The 26,192-nt window shown below is 31.2% G+C and overlaps 4 protein-coding genes and 1 long non-coding RNA gene across 7 annotated transcripts; 3 read left to right on the top strand and 2 right to left on the bottom strand.

The window, feature by feature from the left end:
- The first annotated feature begins 30 nt into the window (after positions 1-30).
- Positions 31-4,553, top strand: LOC114376174 (formate dehydrogenase 1, mitochondrial-like). Of its 3 annotated transcripts, none has more exons than XM_028334140.1 (7): positions 31-163; positions 300-407; positions 2,176-2,347; positions 2,818-3,358; positions 3,548-3,672; positions 4,039-4,151; positions 4,248-4,553. In XM_028334140.1, the coding sequence occupies exons 2-7, from the start codon at positions 327-329 to the stop codon at positions 4,359-4,361; spliced, it is 1,146 nt and encodes a 381-aa protein (XP_028189941.1). In that variant the 5' UTR covers positions 31-163; positions 300-326; the 3' UTR covers positions 4,362-4,553. The 3 variants fall into 3 exon arrangements, with proteins under 3 accessions (XP_028189941.1, XP_028189940.1, XP_028189939.1); XM_028334139.1 differs by having other exon boundaries at positions 58-179; XM_028334138.1 differs by lacking the exons at positions 31-163; positions 300-407 and adding an exon at positions 1,850-2,057.
- LOC114376175 lies at positions 4,439-9,346 on the bottom strand. Its single transcript, XR_003658919.1, has 2 exons — positions 9,172-9,346; positions 4,439-5,407 (listed from the first exon to the last, which is right to left on the bottom strand). It is a non-coding gene; the product is annotated as an uncharacterized LOC114376175 (long non-coding RNA).
- A 2,490-nt stretch (positions 9,347-11,836) lies between these two features.
- On the top strand, positions 11,837-12,719 carry LOC114374467 (basic blue protein-like). The gene is made up of 2 exons (XM_028332107.1): positions 11,837-12,036; positions 12,325-12,719. The coding sequence occupies exons 1-2, from the start codon at positions 11,856-11,858 to the stop codon at positions 12,528-12,530; spliced, it is 387 nt and encodes a 128-aa protein (XP_028187908.1). The 5' UTR covers positions 11,837-11,855; the 3' UTR covers positions 12,531-12,719.
- Positions 12,720-18,329: 5,610 nt separating this feature from the next.
- On the bottom strand, positions 18,330-21,326 carry LOC114373424 (photosystem I assembly factor PSA3, chloroplastic-like). The gene is made up of 3 exons (XM_028330884.1): positions 20,866-21,326; positions 19,915-20,079; positions 18,330-18,933 (listed from the first exon to the last, which is right to left on the bottom strand). The coding sequence occupies exons 1-3, from the start codon at positions 21,244-21,246 to the stop codon at positions 18,613-18,615; spliced, it is 867 nt and encodes a 288-aa protein (XP_028186685.1). The 5' UTR covers positions 21,247-21,326; the 3' UTR covers positions 18,330-18,612.
- Positions 21,327-22,838: 1,512 nt separating this feature from the next.
- LOC114374384 (pre-rRNA-processing protein TSR2 homolog) lies at positions 22,839-25,451 on the top strand. Its single transcript, XM_028332028.1, has 5 exons — positions 22,839-22,996; positions 23,331-23,581; positions 23,668-23,756; positions 23,928-24,041; positions 24,961-25,451. Exons 2-5 carry the CDS (start codon positions 23,398-23,400, stop codon positions 25,177-25,179), a joined length of 606 nt encoding a protein of 201 aa, XP_028187829.1. The 5' UTR covers positions 22,839-22,996; positions 23,331-23,397; the 3' UTR covers positions 25,180-25,451.
- Positions 25,452-26,192: the final 741 nt, after the last annotated feature.

A 26,192-nucleotide genomic window follows, 5' to 3' on the forward strand; every position in this document is an offset into this window, starting at 1 on the left:
GCATAAAGCCAAATAAACAAAGAAAAGTCAAATAAGAGAGTGGCACGTAAGAATTGAAAGGCACATGAGTATAATACTAACAGTGGACAAATTGAAAAAGCAACACACACAGAACAGACACAACTGCGAATTAGTTCATCCTTTCCCAAGCCAGCCAAGCGAGGCATGCTCTCAATTTTGTACTCTTCCGTCTCCCAATATTTTCTTCTTCTTCTTCTTCTTATTATCATTTTTGTGTATAAACCTCACCTTAATTACTCTACTCTTCTCTCTAATTACAGTTTTCAATTTTGTTTCAGTGAAATTACTTGCATAGATAGAGCATCATGGCCATGATGAAACGTGCTGCTTCCTCTTCGGTTCGCTCGCTGCTTTCCTCATCCTCCACCTTCACCAGAAACCTTCATGTAAGCCCAATCAAATGTTACAAATTAATTGCATGTTTATCTTTTAAAAATGTGTTTCTTGAAACCAATATTAATTTTCTCAAATTCATGATTTTGTATCAATTAATGTTAATTTAATTTAGCATTTCTTCTGGGATGTTTTGTTTTTTCTTTTAATCATCGGTGGCGTGATTTGGTCCTGTGAAGATGTTGTTGTTGTTGTTCTTTCTCTCTCTTGCATGCGTGATCCATCACGATCACGGGATGCCAAAGTTTTTCTCTCTTTGCGTTGTGATGTGCGTTTCTGATTCGTTTTACTTTACATTGTCATCAAACTTGTCACTAAGTTGTGTTCCTATGGATTTTCCAGAGTAACTTTACTGCAGTTCTGTACATATGTTTTAAATTAAATTTAGGATAAATCGTGAAATTTGTCCATTTAAGGCGTGAGGAGTTGAAAAATTGATTTGTGAAAGCTGAAAATTTAAATTTAGTCTCTACATATCTTGAAAGTGACAAATTAATCTATAGATAATTTGATGATTAATTGGTTTCTAAATTTTTGTTGAAAAATATAATTTATTGTTAAATTGATTTTTAAATATTATAATTTAATGAGAAAATAATTTAACACATTTAACTGTATACTTTGTTCACATTTACCGATTAAATTTAAATTTTTCATATTTCAGTAATTAATTTATCATTGTAACACAATTTTGAGGACAAATTTATCCTTACTTTTATTAATGTGATATATTTTATTTTAATATTGACTTTTTATAATAATGATGGAAATTTAGAGGAATAAATAGTGGGCATCAATGTAACATTAGATATGGTCAACTTATATACCACCGCATGTCAAATGTTTAAGGTCTCACTTTTTAAAATGATCTTTGACTATCTTTATTTTAAATTTATAAAACTGTTACTTTGTTTTTAATTTCTTTTTTAATTTTAAGGATTTATACAGAGAGGAAGTAGTGAAAACATTCTCTCTCTCTGTCTATTTTTTGTGTACAAAGTGTTAAAAAAAAAAAAAAAACAGATTAGAAAGTATTTTATTTTCAATGCCTCAACGAGAACCATGCCGCCTAGGACCCCTATAATATCGAAAGGCACAAAAATGGACTCTATTATTCTCATTTGTTCAGGGAAGGCTGCAGGCACCAAACCAAGGGATTTAAAATTTATTAAATTATAAACAGGAAATTATTAAATAAAGAGTTGAATTCTCATAATTTTATACGTTTTATTAAATTTCACTCAGAAAAAATGTATTAAAAAATATATTATTCTCATTAGTCTGTCTTTATTTATGTCAGCTATTTTAGTTTTTCTGATGTATTTAACTGAGGCCAAACTGAAACATGTTGATCATGCAAAGGCCTACTCACCATTTCACATGTACGTGTCATCACTCAGCAACCTCACTTTTCTATATAACACACACTCCCTCTCTAACACTCACACTCCAATAACAAATCCTTCACTTGTTGCTCGTCTTAGTTTCTGTGTTGTGTCATTTTTATTGCTATATCCTAATTAAACTTCACCCTCAAAATGAGTGATCCCACACTAGCACAACCACACCTAGTCGAAGTCCACACAACAACACTCGAAACCGTTGTTACCACACACAACCATAACCATAGACCCTCAATAAATGTGTGTTACTGAATATTTAATTATTTGTACACCTGACCATGATTAATATTTAATTCTTCAACTTTGTTTATGCATGACCGTGACTAATTTTTATTTCTTTCCCTATGATTGAGAATAGGCCTCAGGTGAAAAGAAGAAAATTGTGGGGGTGTTCTACAAAGGGAATGAGTATGCTAAATTGAACCCCAATTTCGTGGGGTGTGTTGAAGGAGCATTGGGTATACGTGAGTGGCTGGAATCACAGGGTCATCAGTACATTGTCACTGATGACAAAGAAGGACCAGATTCTGGTTAGTATATTGCTTACTTAATTCAAGTTTGAGTAAACTATTATTTTGGTCTCTAAAAGTGTACAATGCAACAAGTTCTTGAAACTAGGAAAATTTCATTTGACATGTTATTAACTCTTTTTCGTACCGCAAATTGAAAAATGTGGTTACGTGTTATGTGGAATAGGAAAACTTCATTTGACATGTCATTGACTCTTTCTCGTACAGTAAATTGAAAAATGTGGTTATGTGTTACGTGGAATAGGAAAATTTCATTTGACATCTTATTAACTCTTTTTCATACCGTAAATTGAAAAATGTGGTTACATGTTATGTGAAAATTGGTTGAAACCTGGTCTTGGACCATGTAATAATTTCTCTCAAACAAGGTATCAGAGTAATCAACACCATAATATCATGGAAAGTAAATATGTTTGTCCCTTCAAGATTTTAATTGCCTGAACTTAAGAGAATTTGATGTTCTGCTGCAGAACTTGAGAAACACATTCCAGATGCCCATGTCATCATATCTACTCCATTTCACCCCGCCTATGTCACCGCGGAAAGAATAAAGAAAGCGCAAAAATTGGAGCTGCTTTTGACTGCTGGCATTGGTTCTGATCACGTTGATCTCAAAGCTGCAGCTGCTGCTGGTTTAACTGTGGCAGAGGTCACGGGAAGCAATGTCGTGTCGGTTGCGGAGGATGAACTCATGAGAATCCTCATTCTAATGAGGAATTTCTTGCCTGGGTACCATCAGGCTGTTAAGGGTGAATGGAATGTTGCTGGCATTGCACATAGAGCTTATGATCTTGAAGGCAAGACAGTAGGAACCGTTGGCGCGGGACGAATTGGGAAGCTTTTACTCCAGAGGTTGAAACCTTTTAACTGTAATCTTCTGTATTTTGATCGACTTAGGATCGATCCTGAATTGGAGAAAGAGATTGGAGCAAAATTTGAGGAGGACCTTGATGCAATGCTTCCAAAGTGTGATGTAATTGTTATCAACACCCCTCTCACTGAGCAGACAAGGTATACTTTTAAATTTAATATCTCAGTAGATCAAAAAAGTCACTATTTTACACTTGAAATCTCAAGCCACTTTAATTTTCAAAACTATTATTATGAGAAGTGCATTATCAGTGTTATTCATATCCGAAGGAATAAATTCTTTGATCATCTTCCAGAGATGAGTAGTAACCAAAGATTTCTGTGATTCAGGGGATTGTTTGACAAAAATAGAATTGCGAAGTGCAAGAAAGGTGTCTTGATTGTTAACAATGCTCGAGGGGCAATTGCGGACACCCAAGCAATTGCAGATGCTTGCTCCAGTGGCCACGTTGCAGGTAATTAACCAGCTGACAAATTGTTTCCAGTTTCAAAACATGAAACTACTATTGAACTAATGTAGTAATACCATAATTTTGTTAAGATATTAAAATCATTGATCTGCTTTCACCAAACTGCTTAATTTTTTTGGATTTGATCTCTCTAAAATGAATAGGAGTAAAATAAGTAATATAAATAGATGATGAGAAGATCAACCGTGAATATTCTAACACATTCATAATTTATGAAGCATGTGTACGTAATATCAAGTTGTTCTGTTATGTCCCTAAGTTCTGTTATGATCCTTTGTTGTTGTTACTATTCCTTTTTAAGTTGCAATTACTAATTTTGCCATCCTCTTTCCTCATCTCTTATTTCTATAGGTTATAGTGGTGATGTTTGGTTCCCACAGCCAGCTCCAAAGGATCATCCATGGCGTTACATGCCAAACCATGCCATGACTCCTCATATTTCTGGCACCACCATAGATGCACAGGTATTTTAAATTTCTATAGCACTAGCTTGCCCTTTTTTACCTAAGTTATTTCACTTGGTGGAACACTAACATTAAGAATAAACCAAACTTGTTCAGTTACGTTATGCTGCTGGGGTCAAAGACATGCTTGATAGGCACTTCAAGGGTGAAGACTTTCCAGAACAAAACTACATTGTCAAGGAGGGTCAACTTGCAAGCCAATACCGGTGAAGTAGTGTGTGTCAATGTGGCCTTTGAATCTTCCATTTTTAAGGCCAATCGATGAGCAAATAAAGATCTAGAAGGCACTTTAATTATGTAATGTTCTTGCTTTGTTGTGTCTGAACTCGTTTAATTGATCTCAGAAATAAAATTTTAAGGAACACTCTCCATGTTCCATGTATTGTTCTTGTGGTTTTTGAATTCGAATTTACCTCTACTTGTAGTGTAACATTGCAAGGAAATTAGTACGCATAGTTAACAAATAAGTGATTGAAAAGTTACCAACAAATTGTCTACCAAAAAATATATAATCAAGTAAAATTGACTATTTAATAACAAAAAGTATGATTTCTATTAAATATAATACGTAGATATGATAAAATTGAATGAAAAAGTATATGAATTTTTAATTTTCAGATTTTTTTTATTATTCTAACATTGGCACCCTAACTGACATACCTCCATCTGCCTCCTTTGTCATCTGAACTCTGGAGACTTTCACATGGTAACCTCCCAACTGATGATAAGCTTTGTGAAAAAATGCTGCTACATAGTTTCCATGTGCTCTCTCTGGGGTAAAAATTATGAAACTGCTGACCACCGTTTTTTGCAATACTCTTTTGCTTCTTGTTTGTGGATTTGGATAAGGGATGCCTTAGATTGCAGGATTGGCACTACTTCAATTCGTGCATTCATCTCTTCCAAGCATTCTTACTGGTCACCCCAATCTGGCATAGTAGAAACCAAAGGCGGTTCCACGATCGTTCTTTTTCAGTTCAGCAATATATTTATATGGTAGTGAGCAAAACTCACGTCACTGGCACCTTTATAACTTCACAAATCATAGGGGTCTTTTTTTGGTTGTTTTGCAACTCACTTGGGGATCCAAACTTCTTTGCATGCAGAAATTGTGGATGCTATCCTAGCTATTGAGCTTGCTGACAAGAAGGGGTGGAAAAACCTTTGGCTAGAATGTGTGATTCAATTTTTTTTGGAGTTCAAGCTTTTTCCAACAGTTCTTTGATCCCTTGGCCCCTCAAGAATAGATGATATAACTGTATAGATATAGCAAAAAATATGAATTTTATTGTTGATTATATTTATAAAGAGGACAATTCTTTTGTTTCAGCAGAATTGAATAAGAATTGGACAGGTCTTCCAAACTATTGATTCTTATAAATTTCTGCAGCATGATTTTTAGTTTTTTGTCTCCTCTTGCTTTCTTTGTACTGGCTTTTATCCTTTATTGTTCAATAAATTTTCAGGGTGCACCACAAGAAAATTTAGTTCTAGCTACTGACAAAATTTGTCACTATAAGTCAATAATCCATATATATAAAAGCACGATTGATTTTTTCTGTCAACTTTAAGGAACCGTATTGTGACGGTTATTTAGTTTATATGTTTAAGTTTTACCTATATACATAACAAAAAATACGTTTGAGCTGTCAACCCAGTGGAGATCTCTTACATTATTGTGAATCTTCATCATACCATTGTTTATAAAAAAAATTATTCCAAGATCGGTAAACATGGTATAATAAACGAAACCTTATTGTTCATTTGAATGAATTATTTATAATAATAATAATAATAATAATAATAATAATAGTTTTTTAAAAAATAAATTTTAATTTTCAAGTCATGAGCATTGTTAATTGAAATCATGATCAATTAAAAAATTAATATGCATCAATTGATTATCATAATTATATTGTAGTTATTTTAAATATGTATCTTAAAATAATTGAATTTTCATACATTAAATTATTCATTATAATAATGTGATATGGTGGCATGATTTAACGTACGTATGAAGGTAAAACACAAATAATCATAATTTTTAAGAAAATATGGACAACTACTAAAAATATTTATAACATTCTTCTTGATTGTCCATTATTTAAGAATGTATATGGTTAAAATCATATTAAAAAAAACCTTGTGATACGAAACCTAGTGAACGAAAGGATTAGCAATGAGGACCCAAAAAGTATAGTATCTAGGGGTGGGTATTCAGGTCAAGGGTACTTTGAGCGTTGAGATTTCCATTTTTGAACGAATATCTTCGCATTTGTCGAAATCGCAAATAAAGTCTATCGTCGACAAGCACTAGGTGTGCAATGCAACACCCTAATAAATGTTACATTTTAGCTTTTTATATTATTAAATTTTGTAAACTAAGGATATGAGAGTATAAGAGTTAATTATACGGAAACTAAAACTTAAACATGTATAAGTTAAGGAAGTTTAAAACAAAATTAGTGGCTCTTACATGCCTTACAAAACATAATCAAGGTAGATATAAGATGAACTAAGTTAACCTAAAGAGTTGATATAGGGGTATAAAGTCTCGATGCGTTCACCTGAGTGAAAATAATCTATTTAGCGGGAGAGTTCATGTTTAATTCTCATCGTATACAAAATTTTCTTGGGACGCACCGCTAACGGGATTAGTCTCTGACCCAGTGAGTTGGGAGACACTCATGACTTCTAACCTAGGACCAAAAAAAATCTCATACATTGGAAGTTACATAATGACACTAATATTCCTCCAAGCAAGTAGCTCCAAGCTTCTCTCATGAGATATCCATCTACTAATCTCTAAAAAAAAATGAAAACTAAAAGGGATGAGACATAACATCTCAATGAGTACTCTAAGGACTCTAGGTTGACTCTACATTGTAGAGATCCTTTTCTTAACTCTCATGGTTTTTCTTTTTCTTTTCTCAAACACTCTATTTCAAACCTATTATCACATCAATCATTATCACATCTATCTCATTGTATCATATTTTAAATTTCACTTAGGCACCTAAAGTTAATCAACCTTGGCTAACTCTAAGGCCACTAGTGTCTTATGGCACATCAACAACATTCTCTTATTTTTGACAACTAAGTAGAATCTCACTTCATTGTTTGATTGAATGAAAAATATGTACAACCTCTTCACCTCTTCGTTTTCTAACTACCCAATATGGGCTCACATTACCTCTCTATTAAGCATATTTTCTTTCTACAAGTCAATTGCATAATAACCCTAAGTTAGATTCATCCATATGCAAAACATAAGCAAATTCCAATCAAGAAAAAAAAAAGAAAAAAAGCTAAACTTTATATACTTCAAAAAACAAGGCATATAACTAACCAACATTTTGTAACTCAACTCATTTTATAAAAAGTTATCTTATACATATACATCAATATGTTTATAATTCAACTCATTTTATCAAAAGTTATCTTATACATATACATCAATATATACTAGCAGACCATAACATCATAGATCAATCACCAAACATCACCATGTGAATTCAAACATCAATTATCAAAAGTTCTCATCATCATCCAATCATTAGAATTCATCATAACATCTGACTAAAACATAATCACATATATAATAATCAATCCTCATAATTTCTCATCAAGCTCAATCATCATAACTGTCACACACTAAAAACCAACTAGGTCGTAAGCATCACAATTGACACACACTAATAGCTAACTAGGCCACTTCAACTCAAATATCAACACTGACTCTACTCCATGGAGTTTCAACATAATATGAGCAGTCCCCCACAAGTCTCATCCTTTAACATAGTCGGGAGTCTTTTGCGCCAACCCTATGAAGGAAGTGTGATTTTATCGAAAATAGACAAGTATGGGTATTGACTTACCTTTGTAGGTTTGCAAGACCATACATCTATAAGAATCACTAACTCGTATATTCTATAGGTTCATTCCCGTTAGCTACCACAAAAACTTCCAACACTAGGTTGAGAGCCCACCTAGCACCCTCAACTTACGTGCCTACTCATATGTCTATGCACCCACCATTTACCAACAACAACAATACATTTTTGTACACACATTGTGTATCATCAACAACAACTTCTTCACTATACACAAAAACTACCAACTAAACCTCTTGGGAAGTAGTTTTTATCACTCTGACATGTCATTCGAAGTCAAAACATAGGGGTACTCGGGAAGATACCCCACTAGGCATCAATGGGGTAGAGTCCTGGTGTGGAACTCATTATTTTCCACACATATAGAATGAGTTGCATACAAGATATCAATCATCATCAACATTTCATCAATAGTTCATTTCAATTTCTCAAAACATCACATTTTTCCTAATATTTCGTTCAACAAGTAACAAGTATGTTTCTTCATATACATATAAATACCTTAATTTAACATAAACATTTTATAATTAAACATATTACATTTTTATAAATATTTTTAGATCATATAAACCATCAAAGAAGGAAATATTTCAAGTGAATCTCATAATAACCAAATTCTAGTCTAGTTAGTTGTTATCGCGACCCAACCAAGACTCCCATGAAGCTAAATTACCTATTCTATCACATACTGGCCCATTCGAATGACTCTGTCATTGGGTCAAACACCTCTGTCACTTTTTTGGCGCAACCGAACAAACTTTAGCTGAGCTAAAAACCTTTGGAGTGAAAAATCAATTTCAGCACACTCTAGTCCAGCTGAAACAAACTTTGGCTGGGAAGGAACCCTCTAAAGCTAAAAGTTTCATACCGTCACACTTTGGCCAAACTGAAACAGAATGAAAGGAAGTTGCAAATTTGCAAGTTCCATGGCCATTAATGACTTTTTAATCAAACCCATCAAAACACTCCTAAACACTTGTATTATCTTTCTAACCAATTAATCTACTCAGTTAACTCCTCAATCAAACTAAATCATGAAAAATTCTCAAATCTCTTATCTTAGGGTTCAAGGGGGAAAATGGGAAAAACAAGCAAGACAAATGGATAAAGAAAGACAAGGGGCGTACTCGGGGAATCAACCTCTAGGTTTAAGAACCTCTAAAATCTCGACTCTTCTTTCTCTCTTCCTCTTATTCTCTTCTTCTTTCCATCTTCCGTCTCTCCACCTTTCTCTTTCTTTCTTTAATTCTCTCTCTAAGTCTCCCTTTCTTCCTCTACTCAATGCAAGTGTGTGTGGGCTTAGTGGGCCTTGGCTCCCCATTTGAATCTTGTTATCCTATTCTCATCAATTCCTAATATAGGATAACAATCATTAATAATGCTTAAGAGTCTCTTTTAACCATTAAATATAAAGGCTATTCCATAAAAAATATCTTTATATCATATATTATTAATGTCCATAAATTAGGGATGCTACATGCAAACGCAAGAGTGAAGTTCCCTTTGCACTTTGAGCTTGATATCAAGGACCCTTCGTAAATGCACACTCCTATTACACCATCTAGATCCTAATTTTCCCATAAATGCTTCTAGATCCTTGCAATCAAAAGCACATTGATTCAAATCAATATAAAAATCATTATTTTGAAAATTGGACCAAACTAGCCAATTCAAATGGTCGAATCGGTAATGGGTTCTAATACTCTAAAAACTCGAGACATTACATAATCAATCGAACCAGTCCAAAAATTTAATCTAAAATATTGTAAAGATAAATAAAAATATATATTTAAACATTTCACATAAACATCAATTATTCTATCAACTATTATTAATTAAATTAACTTATAATTTAGTCATTTATATTAATCTATAACTTTTTAGATTCTAATTTTTAATAATTTTATTAATTAAAATATTATATAATATTAAAAATATAAAACCTGTTCAAATATGGTTAAATCAATAAATCTTGAATTAATGTTTTCACCGGTTCAATCACTAATAACTAATAAAAATTGGATTTGTAGGAGGAAGAAGGAGGTGGGGGAAAGAAGATGGGAGAAAGGGACAAGGAGAAGAACCATGATATTTGAGAAAAGGAAGATAAAAAAAAGAAAATAATAGAATAAAATTAAATCTCAGTCATTGATTAAAAATATTTGAATATAGCTAGCTAGCATTATACAATGTATTTTGGCTGTGTTTGTACAGGATATAAAAATTGTACTCCCCCCTCATTTATTCCTCATTTCTTTTATGACATTTTAGGTTTTGGAACATGCGTATTAAGAAATATAATTAATATTTTAAATTTCATAAAATATATTATTTAATTTCTTAATATATCTTTTATCTCTCTTATTAATTAGAATTTTTATTCTCATTTATTACACATTAATAACTACTTGCACTATCCCATGAAAAAAAATCTTTAATATTACTATTTCATTGGTTTTGTAAAATGACAAGTAATTTAAAATATTTTTATTTTTATTTTTGTGAAAATGACATAAATGGAATGGGAGAAGGAAACAAAATAAACTAATTGTTATACTAATTAAGAAAATTAGTTAATATAATTTAATTCTATTAATCACATTTATAAATGAACTTGATTCCCTAAAATTCCTCCATTGAAACTTGATATTAAGAATGAAAAAAAGTCATTGAAAACAAAATCTCAATCAATTGAAAAATATGTTTGGAATGATATCGTGTTCAACAAAATATGAGTCAAAATATTTAAATTTGCTTATATTTGAAACTCATAAGATTGACTTAGTATTGCAGGGTCTCTTTACATTCACATGTGGAGAAACAACCTATTTAGTCAGAGAATCAAATTTGATTCTTATTGTGAGCAAAATTCTATTAAACCAATGACAATTACACACCATGAGCAGATTAGTCTCTGATTCGATGGGTTTAGGATTGGCAGGTAAGTCTAATCCTGCTCGTGGTATGTGACTATCATTGACCCAATAGAATTTTACACAGAGGAAAAATCAAGCACTAGTTTTCTCACATTGTGGATACTTTAATCACATGTTTAATATATAATAATTATAATCAAACTATATATAATATATTTTGTATAGTAAATTATATAATTTGAAGTTATAAATTTGGTTTGATGGTTAAGATAAGAAGAAAAGGAAGGGAGGGAGAGGATCTTGGTTAATTTTGAATTTCCCATTAAATAAAACTAAAAAAAAATTAACAATTAACATTGATCTTTTAAAAAATATATTATACCAATATTTAATTATATGTAATATCATTTAAGCAACTCAACAAAACAACTATGCATTATGGATACTCTTTCAATCCTACTCACCATACGTGATTACTATTAACCTAAGAAAAGTTTGTACAAAGAATCGAACACTAATTTTCTTGCATTGTGGATAATAACATATATGAAACATGTTTAATAAATAGTAGTTATAACATAATATATTTTGTAACTAAATTATATACTTAGATGATATATAATTAATATAATATATTATAATATTTAATTAAAAGTTTAATATATACTAATTGAATGATATATAATTAAATATATTATACAATTTAATGATATATAATATATTTTGTAACTATATAATGATGATTACATGTATTCAACCGATTTTAAAATAATAAAAAAATCAGTGTAGATATGAATTTAAAAATGAATTAATTGTGCTTTTAATTAATTATTCAATGACCGGGGTCTGGAACATTCCTGAATCGTATATAAAACCCTTCCTTGACTCTTTGTTTGAATCACAATACTCTGAATTGGTGTTTTGTGATACTATCGATGGTAAAAAAAATGGCTCAGGGAAGAAGCAGTGCTGCAACAATGCTATTGTTATGTATGTTAGTGCTTTACTCTGAGATGGTTCATGCAGCCACCTATGTGGTTGGTGATGCAACTGGTTGGGCGTATAATGTCAATAACTGGCCTAATGGAAAGAGTTTTAAGGCTGGTGATATACTCGGTTAGTATCATCCTAGTTTTGTTATTCTGTTTTTCCAAACATATATATATTTTGTTGGAAATTCAAACCTTAATTAATTTACCACGGTTCGAGAGATTAATTCGTTCGTTAATAAGTGTTGATAAAAAAATGAAGACTTTATTGATGTAGGTAGTTTCGTTTATTGATTATAGACACACTTACACTAGATTAATTTAGTCTTTAATCACATATATTTTCTTACACGGACTTAATTATTTTCTTAGACATGCCTCCTTTTTATTCATTATTATTGTTTTGTACGTGCAGAATTCAAATATAGTCCTTTCGCTCACAACGTGATACAAGTGGACGAGTTTGGATACAATACATGCATTCCTACATTCAACTCAAGATTGTTCTTTTCAGGAGATGATCACATCCAGCTTGCCAAGGGTCTAAACTACTTCATCTGCGGTTTTCCTGGTCACTGCCAGCTGCATGGGATGAGAATAGCAGTCAATGCTACTGCATGATATGTATAGTCAGTCTTGTAGTTCGTTAATAACATACCTATGTGTTTTGCTAAGCATTTGCACACCTTTCTTTTGCATATTATATCTACCTTTTTGTTTGCCATATTATACTCAAGAATGTAGAAATGGGTGTGAACACAGGTGTGTCAATTAATGTATGTTTATTAATAAATGAGAAGTATTCATATACTCCTTATTTGTTTTTGACTTAATTATCTACTTTTGTTCTTTATTTTTAATCTTGTAATTTTGGTCTTCAAATTTTAATTGGACAAGTCTAATCCCTGTGTTTTTTTAACGCGTAAATTGGGTCTTTTTGTTAGTATATCATCAATTTTGTAACATATTTTGCCACCATGGCATGTTAGAGAGGATGTGATACCACACACTAACGTGGTGTTAGAATCGTACTTTAACGGCCGAAGTTCTACACTTAATTTTGTCTTGTTTTTTATGTTATGTTATTTAATTATTTTACCCATTTTGTATTAATTTAATTTTTAAAAAATATTAAATTAAAAAATTAAGAGTAAAATGATGTTAATAAATAAAGAAAGATAAAAAGTGAGGAAGAAAACCAAAATTGAACAAAAAATGAAATATAAGAAGCGTTAATAAAATATAAAAACAAATGAAAAAAGAAATTAAAAAAGAGACCGCATTTTTTTACTAAGACAGAGAGACAACATATTCTATGGAAAAAGTTCAAATTGATGGCTTTAATACTGGGTGTAATTTTTCTCCGAATTTATTAATTGTGGTGGCTTTTGTAATTATTATTCATTTTAGGATTGTAATAGGTGTTAAGACTTTCGAAAGTCCCAACATCCATTGTCACTTTTTTTTTAACTAAAGTTGTAAACTTTGTTACGCCTTTAGTTTTTTTTTTTAATTTATGATTTCATAAGTTTTTTTTTATATTTATGGCATAGTAATTGTTTTTTTTATATTCATGAATTTGAAGTCATAAATGTTTTTTTATACTTTTTACGTTAATTTTTTTAAAAAAATTGTAAGTATTTTTTAAAGTTAATTTTCTTTAAAAAAATTGCAAAAAAAAATTTAATTAATTAATTAATAAATAATTTTTTTTACTTTTTTAGTTTTATTTAATATTTTGTATATATTTTTTGAATATTATTTTCTTTCATATATTTTTAATATTTTATATTTTATATTTATATTTTTTTTACTAATGTTAGGGAATTTGATTTATTTTGTAAATGAAAAAATACTTAAATCAAATAATGGAAAACAATATAATACATTAATATAAAATAAACAATACAACTTAAACAGAAACATAAAAAGTAAAAATAATATTAGTCCTTACTAAATTAATGTATTATATTTCTTTTTAATTTGTATTTCCATTTTATATTAATATATCATGTTATTTTTATTTTAACAACAACTTTTATTATTAAATTATTATCTATTGCTAATATTAAATTCATTTATACAATAAAATTAATATTATTTAATAAATTATAAGTTAATATTAGTAACAAAACATTTTAATATTTTCATTCAAATTTTAATCAACTTATATCAATGTATTATATTATCTTTTTTTATGTTTCTCTTTAGTCTTTTAAAATTTAATTATTTTATATTATTTTTTTCATTTACAAAACAAATAAAATTCCTTAATATTAGTAAAAAAAATATTAAATAAAACAATATTCAAAAACTATATAAAATATTAAATATAATCACATAAAAAATATATACAAAATATTAAATAAAACTAAAAAATAAAAAAATTCATTTATTAAATAATTAAATCAAAAAATTATTTACAATTTTTAAAAAGTTTATCTTAAAAAAATAAATTTACAATTTTATAAAAAAATAAAGATAAAAGACATTTACAACTTCAAAATCGTAAATGTAAAAAAAAAACTTTATGACTTTAAAATCATAAATTATAAAAAAAATAATTACAATTGTAAAAAAGGTTAGGATTTCACTTAAAAATTAAAATAAAAAAAATTATAACAAATGATACGACTTCTAACACATAAATCATAATCGTTATAACTTATCTCAAAATGGTTAATTATTCAAAAACTCCCAATTGATAAATTTGAAAAAAAAATTACAAAGGGTATTAAAGCCTCAAATTGATTTCTAGATGACTTGTTCTTTTTCCTCTTCCACTGTCATAAATCTCTTAGTTACTCTTCTACCAAAATACTTACATGATTAACCTTCACTTTAAATATATATGGTAACATAGGCGGACATCATCTTGAGAGGATACTCAGGTTGGAATTCAAGGCTGGCTTTGGAGATTTTTGATGAAATTTTCTTCAAGATATAGACAAATTAAAACGACATGTTGAATATCATTTCTTGTTTCCCTATATAAATGTTATATCATAGTAGGCGTAGCTCATGCATGATGAGTATCATAGATTGGATTTGATGTTTTATGGTACCTATATTTCAAGTGATTTTACTTTCTAAGAACTCTTTAAAACTAGTAATTTATAATTGAGATAAATTATAATCTAATTTGTTCGCTTGCCTTTTTTGTATTTGTAAAGTATTTATTTTTTATTTTTTTTTAAAATAAAACGTTTCTTAACGTATCCTTTTAAAATAGTTCTTAGTTTCTTAGCTAAAAATCATGTACCATTTTTAAGAAAATTTTTTATGGAACCATCATCGAAAGTTTTAATTTCCAACGATGTTAGTTTCAAAAGACGGTTCAAAATCATCTTTAAAAGTGGTTTAAAATCGTCATTACAGGATCTTTTTGTAGTAGTACAAATTCATGATCTTTTATCATTTTTTATTGTCAATTAAATAGTTATGGAGTTCGAAATATGTGTTGTATCTCTATAGTGAAAAAGCTAAACTATGATGATACTAACCAAGTACGTCACCAGGGGAAAAGACCTTATCGTTAGGGCAATCAGACACAGTAAAGGTTCCATGTTAACATATTTTGTTTTCCCCGCATGAACCATGCTTTCCCAACCACATAGGTTACCGGTGGTACATCTGCATGAAGCATCTCGGAGGAATACGCCAACATTATTGCAAAAAGTATCGTTATTGCAACATTGCCTCCTCCGTGAGCCATTTTTTAGTTGCTTTAACAGTACTATAATGTAAAAGATATATGCATGATCGAAACATAGAACCAGGGAAGGGTTTTATAGTTGAGGAAGCTCCCAACCTTACGAGAAATTATTGCATGCACCGATTATCACATCAGCTCAACAATCGTGGTTTGACACGCTACAAATTTGCATGCTTCTGATTAACGGAATTGTTGACCACTTAACGGAGTTAATAAAAATTTAAAAAGAATAACAAGTTTTTAAAAGAGCAAATGTTTGGTAAAAGAAAAAAAGAGTAAGTGTTGTGATATTGATATTACACTATAAGTTGTGAAACTTATGAACTAATTTTGAAAACATTGTTCATGACTTTATAATATTTTTAGTAATTGAATAAATATTTTTAATTTTTTATAATAAGGAACTATCATAAAATTATAAATAAAAAAGTAAAAAATTTAAATAATATGAAATGGTCATATTATATATTTTTTAAGATTAAAAAAGCACTATTAAATTTAATATAATATAATTTATTTAGTTGAATTAAAAATTTAATTCAGACCAGTTTTCACCAATTTTTATTTGGAATCCTAAATGTTAATGGTAGGCAGATAATTTTCAAATTTCTAAATCCTAAATCGATAAAGGTTTTTAAATTTTTAGAATCCGCAACCAAATACATAATCCATAAGAAAAAAATAATTTATCCTGAATTTAAATATAAACGAATCTCCATGTATTTTATTTTATTTAATGAGTTATTTCTAATATATCCTTCATTTACTAAGAGTTTTAATTCTAATTACTTTAACTTTTTTAATATCATAATCCAATGAATGGCAGTTTGGAAAAATAACTTATTTATTTATTAAGATTGGTTCAATTAAACATTATTAACCAACTTTCTTAATTAACTGAAATAAATTTTTTTACTTATTTATAATTCTGGAAGGAATACCTTTTTTTTCAACAACAAAACATGTTTTCTTTTTTGGTATTAACAAGAAAACACGTTTGGATTATAATATCTCTATCTTTATTATAATTTATCTATTAATTTGTAATGTAATATGGAGTAGTTATTTTTAAGGTGTATGAAGTTTTGATGTACACATTTCTATCCCATTTTATTTATTGTCGTCGTAAATCTTTTTTTTATCTTCTAACTATTCTTTTCAAACAACTTATACCAACAGTTAGATCTTACAAATCATCGGCACTTACTACTATTATTTTCTTTAAAAAAAAATCTTAACTAGTATCCTTACAATGCTGGTTAAAGAACTAATAATATAATTTTTTTTTTTATTGAAATGCCTAAAGTTGTACTTTCTATCATTTTGTTTTTGCATTCCCCTATGTTTTTCTTATTATAAATTTTCTCTTTTAGATTTTTTAATCAATACTCTTAGAACACTTATTAGCATCACTAACAAATTAAAGAGAGTCACAAAATGCCTCTTTTCTACTAGTGCAATTGCTCTTTTTAAAACATGTTTGAACTGTTCCTCTAAAAAAACATGTTTGAACTATCCCTTAAAACAAGAGAATTTACTCTTTCTAAATTTTTATTAACTCCTTCGAGTCGTCAACTATTCTGTTAATTGCAAGCTAGCAAATTTGCTGTCATGTGTCAGACTGGTTGGGACCATAACTAAGATGGTAGTCCAAGATTATATAATTGTTTGAAGGATATTGCTAACCAGTGTATTTAAAACATTCATTAAAGAACTACAAGAATAAAATATTTATTTTATAAAACATAAGAGAGCGTGAAAAAAGTTAAAGAAAAATTCAATTTTAATGAAAGTAAGATTAATTTTGTAAAAGTGTTATTATCACTTATCTATTTATTAGTTTTTCATATTAATTAGGTTCTCTCTCTTTTACTTCCTTTATTTTTTGCACAAAATACTTGTTAATAATTTGAAAAAAAAACTAGTTTAAAGTGATTATTTTGAAAGAACCGAGAAACTAACATATATCAAAATTAAATATTACAGTATTAAATAGTATTAACGATAGAGCTATTAATTAAATATTAGTACTTAATAAAAATATTTTAAAAATTGATACAAAAGTATTAAATGATTTAAAGACATTATTAGGGATCACAATTGAGTGAGGCAGACATAGTTAGCATGCCTCCTCACCCATCCCGTTGGATAAAATTTCGTTGTGTGCCCACCCTATTAATATGGTGGAGCATTAACAACTGCAATCATGGACACCCAAATTTCAATATTTCTATAAAACAATAATTAAATCTAACGAATTTATTTAATTTGTATCCATATGAGGTAATAATAAAAGGGGGAGGAGAGCTTAAAAAAACAAGATAAAAAATAAAGTAGAAGTAAGGGGGTCAAATTGGATGTATATAATCAGATCATTATAAGACAACTCTTGTGTTTGGTAAGGTTTTTGATGAGTTTATAAACTCCTTTAACTAAGTTATAAGCTACTTCAAAGTAACACCTAAATTTTATTAGATATTAAAATCATTCATGTGCGTTCATGATTCATTCAATAGCTAGCTTAAACTTTGGGATAGTTGGTTCATGTCTAAACTTTATCTGATCAGCGAACGATTCAGATTGATGTTTTCCATTTTAACTTGTTTAGAGGTGAAAGAGCTGCATACTTAGCACAATACATTGATACAATAAGGCTCTTTTTCCCTGGGGTGAAACAATTGGGCTATTCATTTCAACAGTGAAGGTGAAGGAAAGAACTAGATCACTTCAAGAGTTTAAATAATAAAATGGCATTGGAGACATGCTTTACTTGTCCATTTATAATGCTAACATAAGTTACATGAAATTTCTGCATTTTCAGAAAAGTCATGACCCCACATTTCAACATGTATCTGAAAAATAATAGTGTGATCTATGATGACTGTCTTTTTTCTTTGAGTAGCCCCCAAAGGCTAAATCGGCTTAGTTCACAAAATATAATTTCATTCAATGCATCACTGTGTAGTGGAAATCACAGGCTTCACCTAGTTAAGTCTCACTATTTTGTTGAAGGAACTGAAGGTCTTTCATTTGTAGTTCCACAGCTTCTTTTGATAGAGGCTTGAGTTCTGAAACATATTCATCATCAACTCCTGCTGCTACTTTCTCTGCCTTGTCTTTGACAAGGCGCCGGATCTCTTCGCGTTGAACTGATGCGAAAACAGCGCCAAGCATTGCAGTCAACAGTCTCTTGTCTTCTTCCTCTATGGAGTCCTTTCCAAAGCAACACACATAGATAGCATCAAGAGCCTTCCCAGCTCGAATCTCCATTGGGACAGCAGGAGGATCAGCGTTTTGCCTTGCCCGTCTCTACAGTGTTGAATATAATTTTTTGAGTTGTTAGGGTAGTGGCATATAGATTTAGTTTCAGTATAAGCAAAGCACCAAGCATACAAGGTGGAGCATTAGTGACACACTGCAAGAATATCATTCATATATCTTGGAATTGTTTTTCCTATTCTATTCACTTGATAACAAATAGCACTTCTCACAACACAAAATGAATGAAAATTTATCCAGGAGAATGACACATGAGGGTATTAGCAAAGTTTTTTGACATTGTAGTAAGCTGTTATGTTAGGAATCCTTTATTAGTGTATAGGAGGAGGAACAAAACTCAGTAAGGATCTAACACAATTCTGTTAGATCAGTTAATACTGTTAGAGGCAGTTAATTCGGTTAGGGAAGTTAGTTAGAAGAAGGATAAATAGATCCTCGAGAAGGTAGTTAGATTCAGCATTGAGCTTGTTTGTTAAACAAGTGTCCTTGTGAGAGAGAAGAGGGCTTCTCTGTTTTACCTTTGTATTTCTGCAGATTGATGAACAAGAGGAACATTCCTTCTGTTCTTCTATCCAAACACTCTCTCAATCTCTTTCTTACTACCCAGTTAATACTTTCACTAGTAGAGGATTCCTAACATGTAATAGAAAATTGTCTTTATCAGAGAACGGATGATTTAATTTAGGCAAGAGAAAACATTATCTTTGGTAATGTAACACACGTTAATGATTCCCCAAACAAGAGAACAATGATAGATAAGCCTTACAGAAACATTTGAATAACTAATTATTTAAAGTAATTTCCTTAAAGTCAATAAGTACATGAACAATAGTGTTTGATGTTTATAGAGTTTAGATTTTAGACAACATATTTTAGAATGAATCAGTCACTTAATGCAAACTGACAAGAGTTCCCCTTCAAATGCAACATAATAATAAAACTGAATAGCCTTCAAAGATGGATAAACTCAAAATTAGTCTAAGTGATAGATAGAGATAGAGAGCAACCAACCTCCTTTGACTCATTCATCGAAGCCATGAAACTCTGCTCCTCAAATTCAATGTCATTGGAGATCCGGAGCCGAGCCACCCCTTCCAGAATATCCTCGGTTTTGAGAAGACCTGCACCAATGGCTGCTAGCCAACAGCATAACAGAACATAGAGAGGATCCCCTGCCTATCCACAACACACCAACACCAAGTCAAACACCCATTCCCCATTAGCACAACAAAACCAAAACCAATTGTTGCCACAAAACAATATGAATAATAACAAAAGACAAAAACACACATAAATCAACATCATTAACATTCAAATTCGATTATGGGGTAGGAATTAAACATTTCATCACCAATCTCCATCAGTTTTAAACTCGTGGAGATTGAGTTTTTTGAGCATGAAATCAACCTTGTTAAGTTTAGCCACCAAACCCAAGATTAATTAATTAGAGAAAAAAAATAAACACAGTTGTTTAAGTAATTTTGGTGTTATTCTCTAAACGAAATTGAAGTTTCTGCTCTACAATCGACATAATAAAGGTTTGCATTAAACATCTTCATAGGTCACCAAGGTGAAACTTGAATTCTGATCGGTAAACAACACTCAAAACATCTAAAACTGCATATAAGTTTGAGTAAATAGTAGATGCCATATATGGTAATTTTATTGACTTTTACAATAACAGCCTTAAAAGTTATTCCTAGGATGATTTCTGATTGATTAATAATGTAAAAACTGTTTACACTATTTTAAACTCGGGTTTTGTTTATTTGTTATTACTACTATTAAGTAATGAGTTACTGATTGATTGAGAATTTACTGTACATAAAACTCAAACTCTTAATTAATTTCCCAACCTTAATCAATTTTAGATTACAAAGATAGAATTTTGACATGACCATGCAATGAAGCTCATAAATTTGATTAAAGGGTGTTAGGCAAAAGAATGAATGATTTACTCACCTTTCCTCGTCGGTCTTGGAACTCATAAAAGGCAGTGGAATCAGTTTCGGAGCACTTCTTTCCAACGCGCCTTCTGAACTCAGCAAAATCCACGAGGTCATCTCCAACGCCACCTTCATCACTCAGGATCCTGGCAATGAGTCCCACCACGGGGAGTGCACCAATGACCCTGTTGGCGAAACTGCCTAATGTGTTGGGGTTCTCCATGTAGGCTCTGATAGTGAATTGCGCAACTCTTGAAGTGGAGTGGACATGGTGGAAGTGGCGGCGGCGGAGAGAGTGTGGGGAGGTGAATTTGGAGGAGGAGGAGGAGGAGGAAGAAAGGTTAAAGAAGTGGGAAGTGAGAGATGAGAGTGGTGAAGTGGACTTTAAAACCACCATGTTTTGCGAGTGAAGGTGGTTGAGTTTGTGGTTCTTGGCCTCTCCTTTATATATGTTATCCACTTGCTGCTTGCTTCTTCTCACTTCATCATCATGATAGATTGTCATATAATTAGGGGTATTCACAATCAAATCAAACCGGACCAAAAACCACAAATGCCTCAAAACCAAAATTGTTTTTGTTTTTTTATTTTTTCAAACCGCCTGATATACTTCATTCGCAGTTTAAGATTAAAAAAATAATCAAACCAAACCATTTAAGTACTCTGAGTGTCTCTATTTTTTTTATGCACAATAGCTATATTATACACACGACAGCATTTTGTTTGAGGCACACCTACACACACTTTCTATTGTTTAAACTTTTATCCATTTATATCATTCAACGGGTTATTATTCAATTTTGTTTAATTAATAACAAACTTTTTTATTTTTTAATATTTATTAGCAGAATTTTAAAACTGTGAAAATCATACAAAATTGTAAAGATTAATTTAATTTGGTTCAAATTTTATAATTAATTTAAATTGAATCAAATAGTGTCGCACTTAATTTTTTTATTTGATTTGGATTGTTTTTAAACTAAAATAACACCAAATTACATCGTGAACTGCCCGGCATATAATCATGATTAATTATCTCATGTCACAACTCCAGTTTAATCTTTAAAACATTTTAATTAAGACAGAAAGATGGTAGACACATTATTAGTGATAAAAATAAAATTGGCCTAAACTGACCTGGCTCACAGACTAATAAAATAAAATAAAAATGTAGCATAGCCTTTAAAACAAAAGGGGCACAAGGGTAGTGTAGTCTTAGGCAATTGCTTTATGCACTACATTGTTTGCTTGGTGCAACCCATAGGAAATAATAATGACCCTGAATGGACTAATATGCCCTTTCATTAGTCTTACTCGAACACCCCATAATCTGTCTTCGTTCCTCTTATGCCGCACCCCAATCTCTTCCTCTTGTGCTGCTCCTTGTTCATAATAGCAACTCATAGCACCTCCGCCATTCGTTGCTCCACGACGATAGCCACCCTGCAACCTCTTGTGTAGGCACCACAACTGTCATTGTTGATGCGACTTCATAGTTAAAGGTAAGGGATTATGTGCAATGCTTTTGGTGTCTGGTGTTTCCTAGAATTGTCGGTCCATAACATACAAGTATTCTTCTAGAAATGTAATTTAGAATGCTTATTCCGTAATATATATTGGTATATTAAGGAACATGCCAGAATACATTTCCAAAATACATGTATATTATGGATGCATTGATCCTGAATATTACATGTATATTGGAACTCTATTTGAGAATATATGTTCCATAATATATTATGAAATAGGCACTTCAAAATACATATATATTACGAATGAACGATTTTGCAATGTATCATTCTGGATCTCCAATTCTGTATTATGCTAGTGGGTCTGCACCGATGAGCTTCACTTCAATGACCTTGTTGCTGACAGAGAGGTTGAGGGAGCTATTGTGGGCCCAATAGACGGAGAGGCGACGAATCAAAGGGGTAAGCCCGTGGTGGAAAAGGGTGATGTGGGAATATAAAAATTATGGTGTGCATAAAACAATTGCAACACATACACTCCAGGCCCAAACCAAGACGCTGCTTCTTCTCAGTTCTCTCGAATCCGGAATCTTAAATCCTAAATCCCTAATCAATCGCATGTTCGAACCCCTAATTTCAACCCGTTCTTCCTCAACGTGCGTCGTCAGCGACTTAAGGGTAAGGCCTATTTTCTCTTTTGCTGTTAAATGATTTGGCCCGTGACAGCTCTACTGTCTGCTCGCATTTGCTGTTACAATGATTCTCTAGTTTTTTGGTTAATTTTTAAATTAAACAACTTGATGAAGAAGACACACACACACACACACACACATATATATATACATTCTTTAGACGTTATTTCTCTTTAAATGATTTTTCTGTATCGAACACTTTTAATTTTATCTGCAAAAAATAGTACTGTGCAATGTGCAGATACACACACTACTACTTTCACATATATGTGGGTTTTTCGTATAAGTATGGCTTCACCAATAGGGCATGCTTGATGCAGGTTCCTTTGGAAATAAAAGGGTTTTATTGTGTTCTGGTGACACATTGAAGCAGAGATAGACAAAGCGATGGAGGGTTCACGACGGCTACATGGACAGTCTGTAGGGGTTTTCAATGAAGGGATTTGTTTAGTTTTATCTCGCTGGTCTGCTCTTCGATCGGCCGTCGAGAACGAATGGGGTGGCCGTGAGTCCCGCCTTAAAGCCGATCAACTTGCCAGTGGCATTCTTAACTGGTTCACTCAATCAAAAGGTATATCAATTAACACAACAAGTCACTTTCGTTTATGTTTCTCCACTGTTTTTATTTTTTTTATTCTTTTGATTGTTGCTGCCCAGAGCCACTTTATATTGATGACTTAGAAGACATACTGGATCAAGGTATGCTTTCTCTCAATGTAGAGGTCGAGGATGGCAGCGTTGAGGAGGTATAAATTTTATTTTGAATTTGTTGGCCTCAAATTGTTGCATTAGTGTATACATGAGTAAAAGGTTTGAGTTACTATATTGCATTGTTAGTGACTTGCTTTTTATATATGTATCCTTTGCAATGCTCACTTGTTCTTATTTTTTTCATATCCTTGTTCATGATTATGCAGGTAGCTGAAAAACTAATGGTTATGCATGAAGAATTCTTAGAAGGTAATTTTAGTTCTTTTGAAGATCTCAGGAAAGCCAATCTTGAGCAAGCTACTCTTCCTCATGTAACACAGGTAAATTATATCCACGATATGCTCAGAATGGAACTTTACTGTTTTATATAATCAGATTAGATTCATAATATCTATATCAAATTTAGAGGTCATTTACTTGCACTTTTTTTTTCTGTTTTCAAAGATTTGTATAGGAAATGAAAAAAGTGCAAGTAAAGGCTCCCCTTAGGTTTTTCAATTTCATATAATGGGGTATTTTAAAAGGGATGAACATTAAGTTATTATTTGATGTGACCCATGATTTTGGTATCTCCTATTCTATAACTATCTGCAACAAGATCTTGTGGAGTGATGTAATGTTTATAGTATTATATGGCCTTTACACCTTTATGATACTTAAGTTACTATGACAAGGTTGTGTTATATGGAGTAACTATTGTGCACCTCAATGCAAAATGTCATCTATTGCCTCTCTTCTTGACTATCAACCTACCCGTCAATTTTAAGCCTTTAAAACTTGCTATTGTTACTTAAAACACAACCTATAATTTTTGCATTAATTTGGGTACTTCTAGTATTTCTGTTTCATTCCTTGTTGCATGGCATAGAAGTTGGAATTATGGAATATATTCACAAAATACAAATAAATCCAGAGTCATTACATTTCTCTATGTTCAAAATAAGGCAAAAATTATGGCGCATCATGTGAGTAGTGATGTAGATAAATTGGACGAAAGTTATGGTTTTTTTTTTTAAACATGATAGCCCCACCCCCACCCTCGAAATGTGATTAACTTTTCTGTTGATCTCGTTGATCTCCTAACATGATGGTATTTATCAATTGTCAATTTGGGACATGTTTACTGAGCATATTTAGTTGTATATGCATTTTCCCTTTTTTACACATGACCCAAGTAACAATTGGATGATCTTCCACTTGAATTTGAATCTAGTAATAATGTTAGACATTTTGTCTTAGATTGCAAATGAAGACGATACAGATGAAGATGGTGATGATGATGAAAAAATGATTGTGGATGATAATTCTTCAAAAATGAATCTGGAGATTTCAACATCCGATTCAAACATGAATTCAGTGAACAGGCCAGTTAATGAGCCTCTACCAAAGGTTTCAGGTGAAGCAGATGATGGATGGGTTGTAGTTTCAAACAGAAGAAATAAGGGAAGAAAAAATTAGATAAAAAATATTTAATTTTTGAAAGGATGTGTATTCGTCCGTCATTTTTTTTTTGTGCTTTTTGAGGTATTGCAAACCTTCTTGAGGTGTGTAACTATGTATCCGGATTTTTTTGTTTTACTTATTTTAATGTCTCCTCCGTGTGAGGTCTTCAGAAAAAAAATGGATGAGCATATATTCTAGGAAATCCTACATTATTTTTGTCTGTCTATGAAACATTTAATGTTTGTAGTTTATGCTACTGAAAGTTGTGCCATATCTTTTCCAGTAAAGTTGGGTCACCTTGCTTGTTCTCCTGCAAGCACACTTTTCCACTTAAAATTATGACTCACCATTATCAATAACAGATAATCTTCCATGCATACAGATTTTTCATTCTAGAGCACTGACAAGTTGATCTTTGATTCATATTCACAAACACATCCTAAATACTTGTTAATAATTTGAAAAAGAACCTAGTTTAAAATGATTTTGAAAGTACCGAGAAACTGTCATATCAAAATGAGGTACTATTGATTTGTATGAATGATAGAGCTATTAATTAAATATAGTTAGTATAAATATTTTTAAAAATTGGTACAAAAATATCAAAAGATTTAATGACATTATTAGGGATGGCAATGGGAGCCTGTAGACACAGTATAAAAATTCGTCATGAGCTTGCGCCACACCTGTATGTTATCCGTGGTTTTTGTCAATATATACGGGTATCCAACAAAAAGAAGGCAAAAAAAATCCAAAATAGGCCAGCTGAGTCCAATACAAAAAAAAGGAAATTGCTTCCTGCACTACCTGTTTTTGCTTCCTGCTGAGGACAATAATACCCTTCTTGTTACTCTAATGCGCACCCCATTGCAGCAGTGACAACCCCTTTCCCCATTGCAGCAGCACCACTGCACCCTTTAAATCCATTGCGGCGGTGACAACCAGATCAAAACACAAGGGAACCGGAATATGATTTTTTATTTTATTACAGAATGACTATTCTGGAAGTGTATATGTATTATGGAATA

This window comes from Glycine soja, chromosome 11 (assembly GCF_004193775.1).
Source record: "Glycine soja cultivar W05 chromosome 11, ASM419377v2, whole genome shotgun sequence".
Taxonomy (NCBI): domain Eukaryota; kingdom Viridiplantae; phylum Streptophyta; class Magnoliopsida; order Fabales; family Fabaceae; genus Glycine; species Glycine soja.